Raw genomic sequence first — 20,628 nt, 5'->3', positions numbered from 1 at the left:
TATCTCCCATGTGCTGGGATTAAAGGTGTGAGCCACCACATCCTGCTTCTAGGAGCTCTTGAAGGCCTCTGGGGCATTGGGCTATTCATCCGTGAAAGGATGACCTACGGATACAGAGAGGAGCGTGTGGATTTGTTCTGAGGATCTGAGTTTCCCATCAGGAGCTTCTGTTGCTGTCCTGGAATGGTGGTCAAGAGTGGATTCAGAACTTGAGTCTTTTGGCTTTGTAAATCCGGAGCTTTTACCAGAAGGAATTGAGAAGGGTTCTCTACTTAGACACAAAATGATCATGTTTCTTGTTGAATTGTCTCTGTTCATCTCTTAGGCATCTTCTTGTAGGGTACTTCATGTCTTTTCATCTTGCTTACAAGCCCCTGGAGAACAGAGGTCGAATCTGCTCTTTCACTCTATGCTCAGCTCTTCCGAGTGTTCGACACAGAGCAGAGCATTCCCAGATCATCAGTTGACAGCTATCATAAGCCTCTTGCTTTAGTCAAAGCTGAACATGGTTTTGATATAATTAAAAAGTAGGAATCAATCCAAGACAATGAAATTTTCATGTAAAAGTCCTTTTCTAAGTTTACTTTTCGAACCCAGATCATAATGACCACTGACCCCCACTTTCCTATCACCTGCTTTCCCCTTAAACACATAGATACTGTGCTTAAGACATAACTAGAGTTCTGCTGATTCTGGCTAAAGTCTGCTTGGAGTATACAAAGAAATGGTTTGCTAAACCAAGATGAAGGGAAGGCTGTAGTGTAAAAATCTTCTCTTGAGGGCTGGGGATTTAGCTCAGTGGTAGAGCGCTTACCTAGGAAGCGCAAGGCCCTGGGTTCGGTCCCCAGCTCCGAAAAAAAGAACCAAAAAAAAAAAAAAATCTTCTCTTGTTCAGCTGGTGGACAGTGACAGAAGAGTGGCCAAATAAAGTAGTCCATTTTAATTGGGCTATTCCTGTAGCCCTAGGTAAGGGCAAAGGTAAGGGCAAACAGAAGCTGGAAGAAGGCTGGCTGTGGCAAGAGCCCAGGCACAGGATAACTGGTTTAATATATATACCAGTGTGTGTGTGTGTGTGTGTGTGTGTGTGTGTGTGTGTGTGTGTAGTAGACACGAAGAAGGAAGAACCTTTAAGCTGATAAAATTAATTAGGCTTAGTCACTAAGTGAAGGGACTAAGGGAGCAAGAGTCACATACAGTGATGGTTGACACCAAGGTTTTTAACTTAGGGCAACTAGATTCATAGATGTTCCAGAACTCACCACCAAAGGCTGAAATAGAAGAGTCTAGTGTCGATCAATTAGAGGTACTAAATGCCTGTTGAGTCAGTTGTTCAAGGTTGTGGGGCTACAAAGGTAGCTGTAACCCAGTCCCCCTTTGTGGCTCTATTAAAGTTTATTGAGAGTAGAGTTGGGCACATAACCATCAGAAATTTAAAAAAAAATGCTCATACGTCTAACAAATATTCATATTTAAAAAATTAGGAGGCTGGGGAGAGATGGTTCAGTCATAATGTGTCTGTAGCGTGGGGACCTGAATTCAAATCTCCAGCACCCCTTTTGTAAAGACAAATCATGGGTTCACGATCCCAGCGCTAGGAAAGTGGAGGCAGGAAGATTTCTGGGCTTGCTGGTCATCCAGTCTAAACCAATCCACGTTCATTGAAAGAGCTTTCCCCACCCCATTCCAATAGATAGTAACATCCTAAGCAGGAAGCCCTTGAAGAGACCTCTTAAAAACTGATAGGATGATGAAATGTTGCTCTGGACAATAGGTGGCTTCCAGCAGGGCTGCGGGTGAGGAAAAGCTCAGCTCTATTGAAAGGGTTGGCCCCTGAGAGTTTGAGCAAACACCAGTAAGTATACAGATAACACAAATTGGACTTTTTCTTTTTGCTAGGAGGAGGTCACGAGGGAGGGGGGCTGGACAGGGAAGAACTTGGAACTGAATGTGATAGGGGTGTATGTTGTGAAATCTTCAAGGAATAAATAAAAATATTGTGTTGGGGGAAGAAGGATATGGTGGAAAAGTGACTGAGGAAGGGTATTGACCTCTGACCTTTACAGGCTCATGTCCTTATACACACCCATAATGGTGTTCTGCAAATGAATACACAAAACACACACCCATAACAATAAGATGATAATAATGGTAATAATAAATATTTTTTGAGGTAAGTTACTACTGTACTCCCCCCCGCACGCTCCCCCCGACCTGTTTGTGTAAAATCAACCCAGCAACAGCACTTCATGAAGAGTCAGCAGGGGAATCAAAGAATAGATGACAATCAGAATCAAAGGCAAAACATATTCACGATTACGTGACTTGATTCATGTAGATCATTTTTGTAAGAGCAACACTAAATTCTGCCCCACCTCACCCCCCAAAAACTCATCATTAGGTTTTCTGAAATTTTAAAAATCGTATTTAAAGAAAGTGAATGAATCCATTTTGACATTGAGAGTAATGACAAGGGAGGATTTCTTTTTTCCTGGCAGCTCAAGGCAAACACAGATCTGTATCACGGAGTCAGACACAATTGAGCTGGGAGGGAGCCGTGGCTAAGGAGCCAGCTGATGCTGAGCTTGGGGAAGTGGTCAGGTCTGCCTGTCACTTAGAGCTTGTGCTGTGACAGAAAGCAGGAGATCTGCGCTGTGCCTAGGGGTATCCAGGGCATTTAACGCTAAGCTGTGTCTGATTGAAGCAGTTAATTTAGAACAGGTTTGACTAACACTGCATTATTCGGAAGCCTCCTGTGCTCTGCTGAAGAGTTTGAGCGTGCACTACCAGAAGGTACACGTTGTTCTGAGCCTCCTGACCCTAGAGATGCAGTGTCCTAAGACCCAGTAGCAATACCTTGAAGCTTAGTTGTTGTCTGGTTGTTATTTATTAGAAAGAGGGACTCAATACATAGCCCAGGCTAGCCTGAAATTTGCTTTGTAGACCAGGCTAGCCCCCAAGCTTACAGACATACACTTGCCTCTGCCTCCTGAGCGCTGAGATTTCAGGTGAGACACCCCGTGCCCAGCCTGAAACTTGTTTTTATCACTTTGTGAAGACAGGCTTACTTGGTAGGACAACATCCGATCGATCCCTCAGCCATTGTGAAGATAACAAATTTGAGTTTCCAATCACTATAAGATGCCTGAATCCAAGAGTCAAAACCATCACCCACATCTGGCAGCTCACAGCCAGCCTCAGCCCCAGTCCTAGAGTATCTAATGTCTTCTTCTGGCCTTGCCAGGAATGCCCACACATGGCATGTACGCTCCCAGACATACATATGAATAAAAATGATTAAAAATCCTTTCTTTAAAAGCATATAAGACTGTGTATAGCTTTGTGGTTAGCACACAGGAATTTGGTCCTCAGCAGCCCCCACCAAAAAGGCTAAACAAATATTATATAATTAAACATCTGTTGATTTTTTTATGTAAAGGAAGCAGTCATTTCTTTTTGAAGCACTGGTCGTTCTAAGGCTGCAAACAGCTCTATGCCAGGCCCTAAATGATCTTTTTTCTCTTTGCACCATGTAGTTCATAGACACTAGTTTTCAAAATTAAGTCCCTTCCTTTCTCTTATACTTACTTCCTACCCCCTTCTCCCTTTTCCCAGCTTAATTCCGGCTTTGTGTTTTGTGTTTGCCGGTTTGCCACGTTTGACTTGATCCCTTTTGTTAACCTTCTTGCAAATACTCACACAGGTAAGATAATGGATCACCCTGACTGGCCTCCTGTCCTGCTGAGCCTTCAAAAGAGATGAGTCTCTCAGTTTGTGCCTGCGCCACCCCCACCACCTTAGGCTCTCCCCACCCATCGCCACACCCCCATATACCCTCGCCTGTTCCCTGTTCCAGACACTCTCTCCAGGATCCCAAAGCACCCGGTTTCCTTTGCTTTGCCATTTTACAGGCGCACCCACCATAGCTCACTGGGGTCTGAGCCCCACCCACTCCCAGCTGGTGTGACTCAAGCTACTCTTTCTCATGGTGTGTGTCTTCCATATGGTTCTCCACAGTTAGGACTTAAACATACAATTTCCTTTCACAAAATATTTTCTCCTCAGATGTCTCTTCTGCCACCATCCTCTCCCTCGGGAACCATTTAAATTCTTTTAGTAAAATTTTAGTGGGATCCCAGGACAGAGGGGAAATCCATGTGTCCTCTCTACTCTTGCTTAGTTAGATAGACAAGTATATGTGTGCCTGTGCATGTGCGTGTTTTTGTACCTGTGGAGGCCAGAATAAATCCAATATGGATACTGGGAAAGGAACTGGAATCCTCTGGAATAGCAGGAAGTGTTTTCAACTGCCAAACCATCTCTCTAGGCCCAAGTTAAAAATTTTAATTATTGATTTGCATGGAAATGTAAGTGCAAATTTAATCATTTATTTCAGAATTTTATGCCTTAGAGAAGTTATTTCTTTTTATGTGGAATTTATATTCTGCTGTGGTCTAATGAAGGGGGATGGTGTATTAGTCAGGGTTCTCTAGAGCAGCAAAATATATGTAATTTATTAGAATAACTTACAGGTTGTGGTCCAGTTAATTGAACAATGGTTGCCTATAAATAGAAGTTCCAAGAATCCAATAGTTGCTCATTTATCCATGAGAATAAATGTCTCAGTTGGTATTCAATATATGTTGGAATCCCAAAGAAATAGGCTCTTGTGCCAATTATGAGGGAATGGACATGGTATCAATGTGAAAGCAGGAAGGTAAAAAGCAAAATCTTCCTTTTTCCATGCCCTTAGATAGAAGGAGTAGACCAGATTACAAGCAGGTCTTTCCTCCTCAAAAGATCTAGATTAAAGGTGTGTCTTCCCACGTCAAATATCCAGATTAGAAGTAAATCTTCACACTTCAAGAAAAAAAAATCCCTCACAGATGTGCTCCATTTGGGGGTTTTAGTTAATCCCTGATGTAGTCAAGTTGACAACCAAGTATAGCCATCACAGATAGAAAAGTAATTCTTTCTCAAAAATTACCCAGTTAATTATTGCAACATTATTTCTAATAATGAAGAAAAAGAAACAATGTGTCTACCCACTGATAAATAAGGAAAACAAGCCAAACACATACAGTGCAATGCTATTCCACCATTAAAAAAATCAAATCAAATCACATCATGTGCCACAACAGGGATATATATCGTCATGTAAAATAAAGCCACACACAGAAAGACAAGCACTATGCGATGTCACTCACTTGTGTAATATTTTAAAAGTTGGTCTCAGGAAGGGCTTGGTGGCACATCCTTTACTTCCAGCTCTTGGGAGGTGGAAATAAGCAAACCTGTCAGAATCCCAGGCCAGCCGAGGTGTAGAATGAGACCTGTCTCCAAAAAGCAAACAAAAAAGTTACTCTCCTACAAATCGAATGGTTGCCACAAGAGGCTGAGGAGTAGGTACACAAAGTCACAATCAACAAAAGTAAGTCCTAGGTCCTATATTCAGTAGAATGGTTATTGATAATGATAATGTAGTACTTATGGTTAAAAAGCTAGAAGAAAGTATTTTAAATATTTTTATGATAAAGAATAAATGATTGAGTATGTTTGTGTGTGTGAGAGAGATTCGTGTATATTAATTTTAAAATCAGGACAAACTTACACACACACACACACACACACACAGCACACAGCACACACACAATACATGGTGCTCCATACATATGCAGATTTTTATTCAGATGAAAAACATAATAAATTTTCTACCAGCTTTATTCTGAGTCCCTTCTTTACCATTTGCCATTTCCTAGTCTCTGTTAATCTACATGTGATCCAAAGTTTAAAAAGAGAAAAAGTAAGAAACATCGGGTATTAGTGTTCAGAGGAAATCTTTGGGAAGAAATCTATGAGAGTCAACCCTTAAAAATATGCCTTTACATAAAACCACAAATGGGGGATTAAGTACATGTGCCTGTTAATGCATCCAATAAGTGTTCGATTTGGTAAAATCGATTTGGTGAGACTAACAGCTTGCTTGGTGTGTCTATGAACATAAATACTGAATCATATGCTTTTGTGGATGTGCTAAGATTCATGTGCTTTCCCACACTAATCTGTTAATATGGCAAATTCACTAACAGATGTTTCTATGAGACTAGGCTGGCATTGATTATGAAGACCATTTTCAGTAATGTATTAATCATACGGATTGCTTGGGTGTATTGCTAACACTTCTGTATTTAATAGTTGCTGTCTAAAGGCAGAAAGACCATAACTTCATTTGTTTTCAGCTAGGTTGGGTATCAAATTTATGTCATGGCATAAATTATACCAAGAGGAGAGAGCCATTCCTTCTCTCTCTTTTCTTCCCTTCCCCATGTCTCCTTCCCCTGCCCCCTCCCTATCCCTTTGTTCCTCCTTTCCTCCTTCCCCTTCCTCCCTGTTTCTGAACTCAGACCTGTCACAAACCATTGAAAACCCACTTCCTGTCACCTCTGTTGTTTTCCTAGATTTGAAACACGTTGCTCGCTCAGAGCATATCAGAAAGTTAGAGTCTTGTAATACTGCTCAACAGGGATCATTTATAAGTGTATTGAATAAGAGTGCATGTTTCAGTCGCTCCCTAAGGCTGGAATTTGCCAGGCTGACTGGAGAGAGGGAGCAGTGGAAGCAGCAGGTGGCAGTAGCTCCCATTCAAAGAGCAGCGATTCCCAGCAGGTCCAGAGGAAACAGTGGGAGGCCTCCCTCCCGTCCTAGCTTTTCTGAAAGACGGTTTTTTTCCCCCCTGAGAGCTGCTCCGTTCGTTTATAGAAAGATGATCTACTGCACAAACTCCACAGACTTCGACAAAACAAATGGGATTCGTTTGTGTCATCTCCACACAGACATGAGTTTTCATCTGGAGAATTCCCCTTTTTTATTTAACCCCTGAGTGACTGCGTGCTCTTCAGTGGGCTCCTTGTCTACCTCCATGCACTCCTTTGAGGCTCATTCAGCCTGTGTCGTGCTTGTGGATGCTTATCTGCCTTTGACCACTTAAGAAAGGACACTAATCAAATATTAATAAATAGTACTGATAAAACTGACTATATGTTGAATATACACTGCCTTACAGTCCCTCCTTCAGAAGATTTACATGCCTTATCTCACTTAATCCATACAATAGCTCAGGGAATTAGATAATATGGTTTGCCCATTTCACGAATGCAGAAATTGAAACAGGCATGCTGTAGCCAATAAATAGAAGAGGCCAGAGGAACAGACTCAGGGCCTGTAATGTTCTTTAGTACTAGAGGTGGAGAAGAACTTATGTATTAGGTAGGCCAATCTGTGATGATTCTGGATGTTTTAACTCCACTGGGATTTATGCTGCTTGAGAATTTAAAGTGTGTAAACGAGCCTGAGGAAGCCGCACTTTTAATTCTAAAACTATAAAGGCTGAGGCAAGGGGATCACAAGTTTGAGGCCAGCCTGGAACTCTGTCTCAGAACCAAAAACTGAGTAAAATATAATTTTAAAAAGTGTTTATGATCAAAGCTCCTCTCGAGGATCATCTACCCACAGGTAGGAACCTGAGGCCAAAGCAAGAAAAGATTTTTGTACGGAGCACACCAGGAAGCAAAGCAAAGTAGAGATGAGGCAGAGACTCCCCTGTGTTAAACAAAAATACTTGTTTTGTTTTTGGTTTTGGGTCGAGATAGAGTCTCAGCGTGTGGCCCTGGCTGACCTGGAACTCAATTTGTACATCAAGCCAGCCTTGAATTCAGAGTGATCCACCTGCCTCTGCCCACTAGGGGCTAAGGTTAAAGGTGTGCATCACTATGTCTGGCGTAAACGATGATAATTCTTGAATGTCCCTGCAAGGAACAAATGAAATAACACAATATGTTTCCCCAGCAACAGACAGAGCACCCTCAGTCAGTATGAACTCGTGCATTCTCTCCTCAATGAACTACAGCTCCCACTCCACCTCTCTCAGGGGATAGAACCTGAAAAGCTGAAGAGGTAAATGGAGAGCAGTTATAGGATGCTGGCAATTCTATATCTCCCTTAGGATCTTGGGGGATGACTCCATACTGACTTTTGTTGTTATATTGATTGAGCAAATTGATTCCCCAAATCACACAGTGAGTATTTTACATGTATAATTAAACACAGAATCTGTCCAAGTGTTCAACAGGCATTTTAGAGCACAGGGAAACTGATGCCCCTGGGAAAGGTATGTCAGTGAGATGAATGGAAGCCACTTATTCATTTTTTTCTTTTTCTTTTCAGCAAGTTATTTTATATGTATGGGTATTCTTGTCTACAAAAATTGTTCTCTCTCTGTCCCTGTCTCTCTCTCTCTCTCTCTGTCTCTGTCTTTGTCTTTGTCTCTTTCTGTCTCTCTCTGTCTCTCCCTCCCCCCCCCCCGTGTGCCCGCGTGTGTGTGTGTGTGTGTGTGTGTGTGTGTGTGTGACATGTATCTGGTGCCCAAAGAGTTCATAAGAGGCCATTCAAGGGTTGGGGATTTAGCTCAGTGGTAGAGCGCTTGCCTAGCAAGCGCAAGGCCCTGGGTTCGGTCCTCAGCTCTGGAAAAAAAAAAAGAGGCCATTCAACCCCCGAATTGGAGTTACAAACGGCCATGAGTCATCATGGCAGCACTAGGCACCATACCTGCGGCCTCTGCAAGGAAAACAAGTACTTAATAAATTCTGAGCTGTCTCTCCGGCCTGTTTATTAAGTTCCTATTGAAAGAAACTCAGTCTTTATGTATGACGCTATTTCTTACTCTCCAATAAACTTATTTTATTACACTTGTTTAATAATGTATCTAATTAACTGATTTTCTTTTAGACCAAAGACAGACAATGCTTGGGTGTTTGCAAGGCCCAATGCCATCCAGGCTATTGGGGTGATGTCTTTTGGTGAGTATCTGGTTTCCAAACCCTTTCTCAATATGACACATCTGCTCTGTGAAGAGGTTCATACATCCATGTATGTCCATAGAGGGTAGTTTATGTTTAGATTCCCCATTAGCCACATAGGGTCTATCTAGTTTGTGTTGATATAAAATGAGGTTCAAGCCTTTCTTGTGTCCATTACTAAACCTTCTCACTCATTCCTAAATTTTGCTTCTAATCAGAGAATGGTGCTTCTGAGCTGGACATTATTACAGTAGTTAGCAATCAGGCACCTTCCTTGCCAGCCCCATGGGACTTGGCAACAAGTCGTATCATCACTAGCTGCCCAGGGGCAAAACAATTCCCACTGCTGCCCTGTCTCATGTCCTCCTGCATGTGTCATGGCCCCAATAAAAAGCCATTTTTTTCCAACCCCCAAACCTCTTCTTCTTCCTTTCCTCCTCCCAGAGGCAGTCTCTGTGTCCCTGTCACCCCTCCCTTTAACAAACCTCCCCCATGAGACCTGTTGCATAATGTGATTTTTGTCAAACCCACCTCTTAGTTCCACCAATGGTTTGTGTGTTTCCAAACTTGAAAGTCCAGCAAATGTCATGAACTTCTTTAAGGAAGGATTTAAGAGTTGGCTAAATATCTGTAACTCCTCTATGTCCCAGCTACCAAATAAAATGAAGTACAGATTTTCTTGAAGATAGGAAGGGGAAGAGGAAAAAACAGGAGAGCCGTTGGACAGGTCTGGTTTATGTTGAGAGTTACATGAAGTCCCTTGTTATGTCGACCTTATGTTCTGGCTTACTTAGCGCTGTAAATTAATATATTTTCATTTTAGATATTTGATATTCTAAGGCAGTATACGTCTCTCTCACCTTTTCAAAGTAGAAAACACAGCCCCACTGTTTCCCTAGTAATGAGGTTTTCTTTGATGTTGCAGCGTTCATCTGCCACCATAACTGCTTCCTAGTGTATGGGTCTTTAGAAGAGCCCACAGTGGCCAAGTGGCGGCGGGTCATCCACACGTCCATCTTGGTTTCTGTGTTCATCTGTGTGCTCTTTGCTACGTGTGGGTACTTCACTTTTACTGGCTTCACTCAAGGTAAAATGAGAGACTAAGCCACAGTCCAGCTTGGTGCACTGTGTACTGGTACCGATATCGGCGTTCTGCTCATTTCTGGAAGTTTTCCCGGGGGGGCAATCCCACACCATCCCTCTTTTACCCACTCTCTGTTCTCTCCTCCTGCCTGCCTAATGTCTGCTCCCCAATTTCTCTCTTCTTTTTTCTTTCTTTCTTTTTTTTTTTTTTTTTTTTTTTTTTTTTTTTTTTTGGAGCTGGGGACCGAACCCAGGGCCTTGCTACCACTGAGCTAAATCCCCAACCCCAATTTCTCTCTTCTTAACCTCTCAGATTCAATTCTGTGGTCCATACTCTCTGAGTCGAGGCACATTTTTTTGTTTGTTTGTTTCCGGACATGGCTTCCCTCTCGACTGCCTCTCTGTGCTTTTCCTTTCCTGGGCACTAATAGCCTCCCAAAGTTGAAGCTGACAACCTTTCTGCTTCTGGTCTCTGAGCCATTCTGAGTCAGTTAGCTGTACTGAACTGCCTCCCACTTGAGGAAAGGATGATTGTACAGTTACAGCGTTTCTTGTTTCTGTGCTAATTCTTTTGTGGTTGTTGTTTCCTTCCTCAGGCCTTTCGAATCCCCTACCACACACGGAGATTGGGGTCCTACTTTTTGTGGACAAATATTCTGGGTAATCTTTTCATTCTCCTTGAAGCCCAGGCCTGAAGGACGATTCTGCTTAAATGTCTCCTTCTGGACTAAATTGCAAACATCTTTCCTATAAAGCCAGCCCTTTCCCTCCCTGCCTTCAAAGTGACTTCTCTTTTCTTGTATCTCTTGGACCTAGTAACTAAGTGGTCCCCTTTTTACTGCTTTTGACGCTTTCATCCAATCATTAAGAGTTTAGTACTCAGGGTAGCCCGACAGCACCCGAATGCCAGGATCCATTCATTCTGTAGCTGTTACTGGTCTAGTATCTCACTTGACCTTCCCACAACCCTTCGGATGTAAGTGGAATAACTAGTTCTACTTCCTGCTCGCACAAAAATAGAAGTAACTTGCCCCAGCTGGCTGGTAGCAGCCAGTGTACATGTCTACTGATGCTCAAGTTCAGATACTCTCCCTGCCCCTTCTCTGTCTGTCTCCCACATTTTGATCAGCACAAAGCCTCTAACGGCCTCTTACTGTCCAGATCTGCTTGGCTTAGCTCTCTGTGACACTGTGTTGCTCTTGGGATGCCTTGATCTGAATAGATGTCATAGGTCACCGTGATTATATACATTTGTCAGAAAACAAAGATTTTTTAAAAATGACTAATATGATATCAATAGAGTAATATATGTGCTATAATGTACATATATACACATATACATATATAAACACACACACAGACACACACACACACAGACACACACACACAGACACACACACATATGAACTGTGTTCAAACATTGCCCTGTACCAGTAGGGATTACTACATAGTATGCCAAGTTGAATGGACTAAGGGCTCCTGCATGCATGATAACCTTGATTCGTAAATGTCTTTGTTTTTGCTAGAGACATCTCCATAGTGTTTTTAGCACTTGTTGCTACCATGCTGTAGTATTTATGACAGTTGTAGGTGGTCCCTAATATCTGTAATCCCAACGCAACACACGGGAAACTAAGGCAGAGGATGTGTGGACGGTGCTGTATAGCAATACTCTGTCCTGTAAAGAGAAGTGTGACAGGGGATCTTTAAGCTGAGTGTGGTCACATGTGCATGTCCCTGTCCTCGGGTACGAGGAAGAGACAGTAGGATCATGTGAGATTCCTGGCTGCCAGCATAGCTTCAGTGGGAAATTCTATCTCAAAAATAATAGGACAGTGCGTGATTTGCAGGATACAAATTTGGTGTTCTCTGGCCTCCACAGCCCATGAACATACCCACATAGGTATGTGCATATACTGCACACATTCATACACATACACACACAACACACAGCTGTCACAAGGACAGGAAAGAGAAGCTACTGAAGAGAGAGCTGTGCAGAAAAGGGGAGGAGGTAATTTTACTGGGACAGTTGTACAGAGACAGGTTGCAGAGAAAGAACAAGCTAGACGCAAGTGGAAACAGAACCAGCCAGAGAATGAGAGTGAGGCAAAAGATTAGACTATATTAGAAAAGTGAGTATGAGGCCAAGCAGAGCAATTCAAGAGAAGCCATGGGAACCCAGATCAAATCAGTCAACTTGGAGAGGAGTTTGAGACAGACAGCTGAGTGGAACCAGCCAACCAGAGAGCAGAAAGAACTAGGAAGAGGTGAGCTTATTTGTCAGCAAGTCTCAGAGGCTGAAAAGATTCTAGGCCTAGATAAGACTGTACAGAGGCCAGAAGCTTCCAGGGCCAGGCCCGGGTTAGCAGACTGAGGCAGTAAGCCTTGGAGATAATTACATCTGCCAAACAAAATATACTTTTACTGTCGATCTGGTCTTGTTTGTGTAAACTACACACACCACTCTTCATCAGGTAAATGTAAGCCAGTAAGGCCGTGGGAAGTCTAGAGTTCTGTTGCTATTCCCTGGGACTTCAGAGAAGAGACAAGGCCTAGTCATTAGTGGTTAGTGATGGGAATCTCCATTCTTAGGTTTCTCACAGTGTTGACCCCTCAATCAACATTCAAGCTTGTTTTCTGCTGCAACTGCTTTGCACGGTCATCTTTTTCTGCCCAGAAGGGGTGGCAGAAAGGGAGCACACATCTGGTGTCCTTGGTGGAGGGAAAGGACATGGCCACTTAAGGTGTGTCTCAAAAGGAGGATGTACAAGTAGATTCCCTCCTCACTCTTTAATAAAAGCAAGCCCTTCTGAAACAGTGTCGTAAAATATGTGGCTTCCTGTCTGATCTTCTAATTGGTTTTAATTCAAAAAAGGCAACTGCTGTCTGCACACATAACCATGTTATGTTCAGGAAATAAAGAGGCCCAAAGGCTGTGTTCAGCAAGTTAGGTGCTGGCATATGATCCGGGAACAGAGCCCTGTATTTTTTCATAGACTTCTGAAAATAAACGGAATCTCAATAAGAGCTAGCATAAAATATATATATTTATTACTTGGTTTGAAAATAAAGTTAATGTCTGTTCCTGGAATTCCCCCTTTTTTCAATTTTGAACTAGTGAAATATGCACTTACATCTGGCTGTATCAAATGCCATGAAAGACGGAATTCCTTGGAATTCCTTGGTGTGGTCCTGGGTTTGTGATCTGGACCTGCATACTTCAAGCGCAGGAAACCCAGCTCCCCACATGTTCTGCTTCTCCCCCTCCTTGTGGGGCTGTCCTCAAGCTAAAGATAGCATTTCAAAGAGAAATTTGTTTATTTTAATTGACATTTGTTAAAAATAATACAGTCACCAGAAACAAAGACCAGAAGCCATTTATAAAGGCTAACACATAAGAATTCAGGGAGTTGATTCTGTTATTAAAAGAAAGAGAGAAAGAAAAAAAAATAAAACAATGGACAAAGTATTTTTTTTCAAAAGTTGGCACAACTTTAAGGCAAGTGTACCAAAAACAAATAAGAACTCTACCAGTGACAAGTTCACCTTCAAGTGAACATTCCCTAGTTTTAATAGCAGTGAATAAACCTGGGGCTACTAAAGGCAGTATGTTATACTTAAACCTGGTAATTGGTAATCTAGGTTTTTAGTGATACACACACACACACACACACACACACACACACACACACACACACGCTATCACTTTTATACAAAAGAATATCTCATTTGTTAGTTATCCCCAATACCTTGCAAATAAATATATTTTCTCTTGTTCTCCAGGAGACTTGTTTGAAAATTACTGCAGAAGTGATGACCTGGTGACCTTTGGGAGGTTTTGTTACGGCATCACTGTTATTTTGACTTACCCAATTGAATGCTTTGTGACCAGAGAGGTAAGCATAGGTTCTACTGCACTTAGGAAAACCCAGATAATTCAATATGCAGATTCCCAAACACATGATGACAGGGGATAGATTCATAAAGCCTTCTCTATAAGCTAGAAAGTACCAGAATCTACAGGTGAATATGGTTAGGCCCCAAAGAAACCAGGGACAAATGGCTAACTGAGGCGCCTATTAACATATCAAAGCAGACACAGGCTGCCAGACTCTCAGTCTTTTTCACAAAATCCTGGCTCCTCTGTGCACTTCTCCTCCCACACTTCTCATCCTAACCCCCTAACCTAAACCTCTCTAGACCTTGAGCTTCACTCCCTCCCCCACCTCACTCCACCCCAACTCCTTACGATTCTTACACAATCCAGCCATGTACTCTCTTGGTCTCTTGTCCTTGGCGCCTCTCTTGGTCAGCTTGCCCTCTCTCCTCTCTCTCTCTCTCTCTCTCTCTCTCTCTCTCTCTCTCTCTCTCTCTCTCTCTCTCTCCTTTTCTTTGCTTTCTCACCTCTCTCTCTCTCTCCTTCTATGGCCCCATCCAGTCTACCGGCCATGATTAATGTGATTCTTTCTCTTCCTGGTCTGGACTTTTGAAGATGCTTCTGGCTGTTTTCTCTCCCTTACATCTACAATACAAGTGTTCTCCTCAACCCTACCTAGGAGTGGTCATGCCCTCATTTTCACTCAAATATGTATTCAAATATTCAGAAAATAAAATGTTTCACATGTTGTAACTATAAATTATGCTCCAGGGTTGAGTCTATGTTATTGTAAACACAAATATACCACTTATTTCCCAAGTAAGCAGTAGCCTTTAGGACACCTAAATCAAGTAGCTGCTTTTATTTTTAAAGGAATGTCAAAAAACAAATTAAGGATGAAAGTTTAAAGATAATTGTTTCCAAAATTATATTTTGCCAAGATGTTGCATAAGTCATTGTTTATTGGGCTGGAGAGATGACTCAGCAGTTAAGAGCACTGACTGTTCTTCCAGAGGTTCTGAGTTCAATTCCTAGCAACCACATGGTGACTCACAACCATCTGTAATGGGATCCAATGCCCACTTCTGATGTGTCTGAAGATGGCTATAGTGTATTTGTATAAAAATAAATAAATAAATCGTTTAAAATATTATTGTTTATTTACCATAGGCCAGATTGTTTTTATTTTATATTTAATATGTAATAATATATTTATATAATATAGTATCATATATGATATAATATAGAAATAGATATAATAATATATTCCCATATTTAAAATATTATAGTCCATGGGGAATCAAACTTCAACTTAAAACTACAGGTCTACAGCTAAACTTTGATATCTACAGTTATATAAATGTTTCATGAAAATTTTACATAGTTATAAATACAGGTAGCTATGTAGATGGAAGAGACTCTATTCTTGTGTAAAATTGTGTAACATGATTCATCAGGAATCTCTTATGCTGTTGGCCAGAGATCCAGTGTTCTGAGTAGCAGAACCCACCATCCTGGCTCACAGAGCTTCTTTCAGAGTCAGTGTGAAAAGGTCTCAGTCAGGTTCTATCCCTACAGGCTGTTTACACAGTGCACTGTGTGAATGGGTGCAATGTATGAAGGAACCACCAACGAAGCCTTAAATTCCCTACCTAATCCTTGGGCTTCTCAAGGCTGCTGGTTTCTCCCTGTAGGCCAGTTCTGGCAATGAGAGGCAGTTCCGGGCCATGGTAGGGGATGTTCAGAACTGTGCATTCTGTCCAGGCACACCCAGGTTCGTGGATGGCATAACCCACGGCTAGTGTACTTCCTCCACAGAAGACAGGAGTGAACTGTGGCTTACTCTAGGGGGGATTTTAAACTTCGAGATTCTTCCCAAGCTTTGCTAGCTATTGTCAGCATCTGCCCAGTACTTCAGGTTCAGGTCGGATCTCCAGATTAACAGCAGCAGATGGTGCAGGCTCAGATGGCTTCTGCTCGAGGGTAGGCGGATGGGGTGAGGCATTTCACCTGCAGCTTCTTTCTGTCTTTCCAATGGGGAAAGGAGTTTCTATTCTGGCTGCCATGACAGGCAAGCAGAATGAAACCAAGATCTTTACCTTGGTGGCATATACCATGCAGGATGCTATATGAATCTCACTAGTTGTTGGTGCTCTCTGCACGTGAGTACACACACACACACACACACACACACACACACAGAGAGAGAGAGAGAGAGAGAGAGAGAGAGAGAGAGAGAGAGAGAGAGAGAGAGAGAGAACCAGCGTAAACAGAACTATTTATCTTCATAGGCAAAACAGAAAACAGCCAGGCACACCTAAGGCGGATAAAAAGACTATATGGCTTGGTATATGTCCTTCACTGCCCTGCCTAAGTGGTTATTTCAGCCTCATAATCTTATTTTATAGAATTTTATGAGATTTTTTATGTATGGAAGGGTTGTGTTTAAAGAAGATAAATTTGGAGAAACATCAAACTCACATCATCTACAGTTATTAATATCACCATTAGGTCTCTACCAGCAGGGCTGGAGCAGCTGATCTGTGGGGATATCATCTATCTGGGTGATTCTTCGACACAGGTCATCTTCATGGTACCTGGCACCTGGCCTCCCCTCTACCCCCATTGACAATTCTTGTTCCTCTGAGATTTTGCACATGGTCACCACTTTGTTCAGATTCTTCTTCCTGTCCTCCATAGATAATGTCCTATATCTGCCCCCCCCCCCCACATTGCTTTTCTGTACAGTGTGGCTTTAGCTTGTAATTCAACTCTAAATTTTATCCCCACTCAAGCTCAGACAGGTGACTCACATTTCAGCAATGACAAAAAAGAGGAGTACTTTAAGGTTGACTGTCACGTTTATATGCCATGGTTCTAAAAACCTGCCTGGGGTAACATGGGAATGGAGAACACAGTCTCGCATGTAGAAAAACTGGAGTTGGATGGGATCTGCTTGCTCTGATGGAAGGAGCTTACTAGGATTAGCCTAGAAACTAAAATGTTTATTATATACAGGGTAAGGGGATGGGGCTAGGTAGCCCTGGGTCTCAGACTGTAAACATCTGGGAAGAGGGACATGAGGCAGAGTACACCTTCTGTCAAAAACTGCACATAGACCCTGAGAAGGGTTGGCCAATCCCATTAGTCTGTGACATTGGTGTCCTTGACATGGCTGTGCTCAAGTCAGTAATAAACATTCACTGGGGACTTCACCTGCTCTGTACATGAATTTCTCTACTTCACACACTGGACATTCTAGATAACTAGAGAGCCTTCTAAACTATATTTGGTCTTTTCATTCTGCCACAAACTGTTCTGTTTCTTTATACAAGTTATAGGTCTTCTTTTAGAATGTCAGTTCTTGAGAACAGGAATCATCCCTTAGACATCTTCTTATTGTAAATTTATCAGAGTGGGTTGCATCCAATAGGGGCCCAGAGATTAGCTTCCTGGTCTGTGTATTCATGGAATATAGTGATGAACTCATCTTAGTTTGCCTTTCCTCTTTGTAGGTTTTATTTGTGTAGCGTAGATTTCCTATTAATAAACGATAGCACTCAAGGGTAAATCCCAATACCTTCCTTAAAAGTCATTAAATAATCAATTAGCATTTGTTGCTTCTTTTAGTGGTAACCCTACCAGCTCAAGAAGGGTAAAGCAACAATCAAAGAGCTATCTTACCCTAAAAATATATAACCCTGGTGTGCCGTGCTCTGGGTCTACAGCCTAAGACACCGACTGACAAAGAACATAGTGAAGAATGCTTATTATTGCTATGTATGAGAATAGGTAAATACAGTGGAAAGATAGAAACGTTCCTAGTGACCTAAGGTTTGACGAATCGCCTCTTTGGGGGTGTTTGACACAGTCATAGTGCTACTATGTGAAAGGATCACGGTGATTCCAGTAAGCCTCGAGAGCATCTCTCAGTCTGATCTGTTTTGTTGCCAGGTTATTACCAATGTGTTTTTTGGTGGGGCCCTTTCATCGGTATTCCACGTCATCTTAACAGCGGCTATTATTACTGCAGCCACAATGATATCGTTGCTGATTGATTGCCTTGGGATAGTTTTGGAACTCAATGTAAGTACATTGAATGATTTGCTTTCTCCTTTCTTAAAAAGTTGTCCCTTTAATACAAATTGTGGTTTTCTTTTTTTTTAAGTGTTGCTTCCTGAACATAATGAAAATCTGTTCACAATACAATGATAAATGTTGGTAATGATATTCTGCAGTTTATAGACACATAGAGTTTCTGGCAGAGCTTCCATGGTTACAAGTCCTGTCCCTATACTGTAAAGGTATTTCTCAGTTGGCTAAACCCTTCATTGTATGTGGAATCTAAATATCTACTGGACTTGTTGGAGTTATAGAGGGAAGAAAATTTTATCCCAATCACATAATGGCTTTGGATGACCCAAATTTCTTTTTCTTTAAATATTTTTCTCTCCCCAGACTTTTGTCCTCTCTCATACCACTCAGATCTATGTCTCTATTGTGCCCTGTCTGAATTGATCCACTTCTTTCAAAGCAATTGGAAATGCTGTTGTCCTATAACCTAGCCCTTGCCTTTATGAAAACTTATTTCCAATGTCCCTCTCCAAAGGCTCCCTTAGATGCTAGATTTATTTTTAGCCTGTAACTATGCCATATCGATCTAAGTCTGTCTAAATCCTATAAAGACTATTGCCAAGTGCAACTTCTATCTCATTCATTCACTGACCATATAGTCATTAAGCAATGTTCTGTATAACACAGCAGAAATACAGTGATGGAGAAAATTAGAAAAAAATCTAAAGTTTCTCACCAACATGAAAGTTTAGCTGCTGTGTAGATGATGAAGAACACACACACACACACACACACACACACACACACACAAAATTAACACAGATTAATTTGACAGATTCCATTGGGAACATAGAGGGACAGAGAAGCACATCAAGAATGATTCCTTTCTTTTTCGTCCAGCTAGTATAATGGTGTCCTTTGATGAGACAGCAATGAATGAAAGCCACCACTGCAAGGTCATTATTCTTCCCTTACACTAACTAGCCTTACAGGATTTCTAATCAGAAGGAAACCAGTTAGCATTTGCCACAGGGATGACAGAGTTACACAGGACAGACTGCAGTTCATCATATACTTCTGGCTATGAGAATTGTGGGATAACTGAAGGCCTTTCCTTCATATTCACATCACTGTGCTCTCCCAGTGCCAGTGTGACTACAAGTTTCAGTGAAAGGAAGAAAATAGTCCATTGAGGACTATTTGAACTTTTCTTATATCAGGTAACATGGAAAGGGAGACTCTCCATCTTCCCCAAGCCCCAGACACTAGGATCATCCATTATATCAACAACAGGAAAAAGCCTTCCTTTGGTATGTTGATGCAGCCCTGTAGTCCCAGCTAGTTAGCTTCTCAGAACACTAAGCAAGAGGACCACTTGAGCAGCCTGAGCAGTATAGTAAGAACTCATCTCTAAAACAAATGGCAGAAATCAAATCATATATAAGTCTTAACTCCTGTGAATGGTTTTCATTTAGCCTTACAAAGTAACTTTTATATAAGATCTTAGAACACGTAACATTTGAATTGTCCATGAATTATCCTTACTTACCAAACTGTGCTCTTTGAATACAAACTGCTCTTTGAATACAAGCACATTCAATTACTTTTGTCATAGTCCACCACACTGGATACTGTGTTGAGAACATTGGGCTCAAATTATTACGTAAGTGATTATGTCTTATGACCACAGTTTAGGACCCAGTCATATAAATATTCATAGACACAAGAGCATCCACTAGAATAGAAGCAGGAAATTAAGGAAAATATGTATATCTATCACATATCATACACATATATGTACCACACATACATATACATATATATTGTCATAGTCAGGGTTTCTATTCCTGCACAAGCATCATGACCAAGAAGCAAGTTGGGGAGGAAAGGGTTTATTCAGCTTACACTTCCACATTGCTGTTCATCACCAAAGGAAGTCAGGACTGGAACTCAAGCAGGGCAGGAAGCAGGAGCTGATGCAGAGGCCATGGAGGGATATTACTTTCTGGTTTGCTTCCCCTGACTTGCTCAGCTTGCTTTCTTATAAGAACCCCAGACTACCACCACAGGAATGACACTAGCTGCAATGGGCCCTCCCACCCTTGATCACTAAATAAGAAAATACCTTACAGCTGGATCTCATGGAGGCATTTCCTCAAGGGAAGCTCCTTTCTCTGTGATAACTCCAGCTTGTGTCAAGTTGTCACATAAAACAAGCCTGTACAACACAGACACACACACACACACACATCACATCACATCACATCACATCACATCACATCACATCACATCACATCACAGTGTTGTCAGTAGTATTAACATTTCAACTACAGTGTAGAAATGTCTAAAATAACAAGCTCTTATAGAGTTACTTTTCTGCTGCTATGATAAAATACTCAAAGCAACTTGAGAAAGAAAAGGTTCCTTTTGTCTCACAGTTCATTATGACTAGAGGCCACAGCAGCAGGAGAATGAGGCCAGCCTGGCCTTCAGGAAGCAGACTGATCACATTTCATCCACTCACAGGAGAGAGAGAACGGGATGGGGAGGGTGGGGGGGGGAAACGACAGGAAATGGGTTTAGGGCTATAAAACCCCAAATCCTGCTCCCAATCATGTATTTCCTCCAGCAAGGCTATATCTCATAAAGAACTCATGACTTCCCCAAACAGCAGCACTCACTGGGGACGGGTGTTCAAATCCACGGACCTAGTTCTCATTCAAGCCACAGTACCACCAT

At 41.8% G+C, this 20,628-nt stretch overlaps 1 protein-coding gene across 5 annotated transcripts in view; it reads left to right on the top strand.

The window, feature by feature from the left end:
• Positions 1-20,628, top strand: part of Slc38a11 (solute carrier family 38, member 11) — a 63,305-nt gene that overhangs the window by 17,502 nt on the left and 25,175 nt on the right. For 4 of the 5 annotated variants that reach the window (XM_087653121.1, XM_087653119.1, NM_001377019.1 and 1 more), the window contains 4 exon segments: positions 8,782-8,852; positions 9,778-9,939; positions 13,722-13,834; positions 17,770-17,901. In XM_087653121.1, the coding sequence (XP_087509247.1) occupies positions 8,782-8,852; positions 9,778-9,939; positions 13,722-13,834; positions 17,770-17,901 (478 nt within the window). 5 annotated transcript variants of the gene reach the window in all.

This window comes from Rattus norvegicus, chromosome 3 (genome assembly GCF_021556685.1).
Source record: "Rattus norvegicus strain SHRSP/BbbUtx chromosome 3, alternate assembly SHRSP_T2T, whole genome shotgun sequence".
Lineage (NCBI taxonomy): Eukaryota > Metazoa > Chordata > Mammalia > Rodentia > Muridae > Rattus > Rattus norvegicus.
The sequence above is the reverse complement of the archived record's forward strand: the minus strand, read 5'-3'. Positions and strand labels throughout refer to the sequence as shown.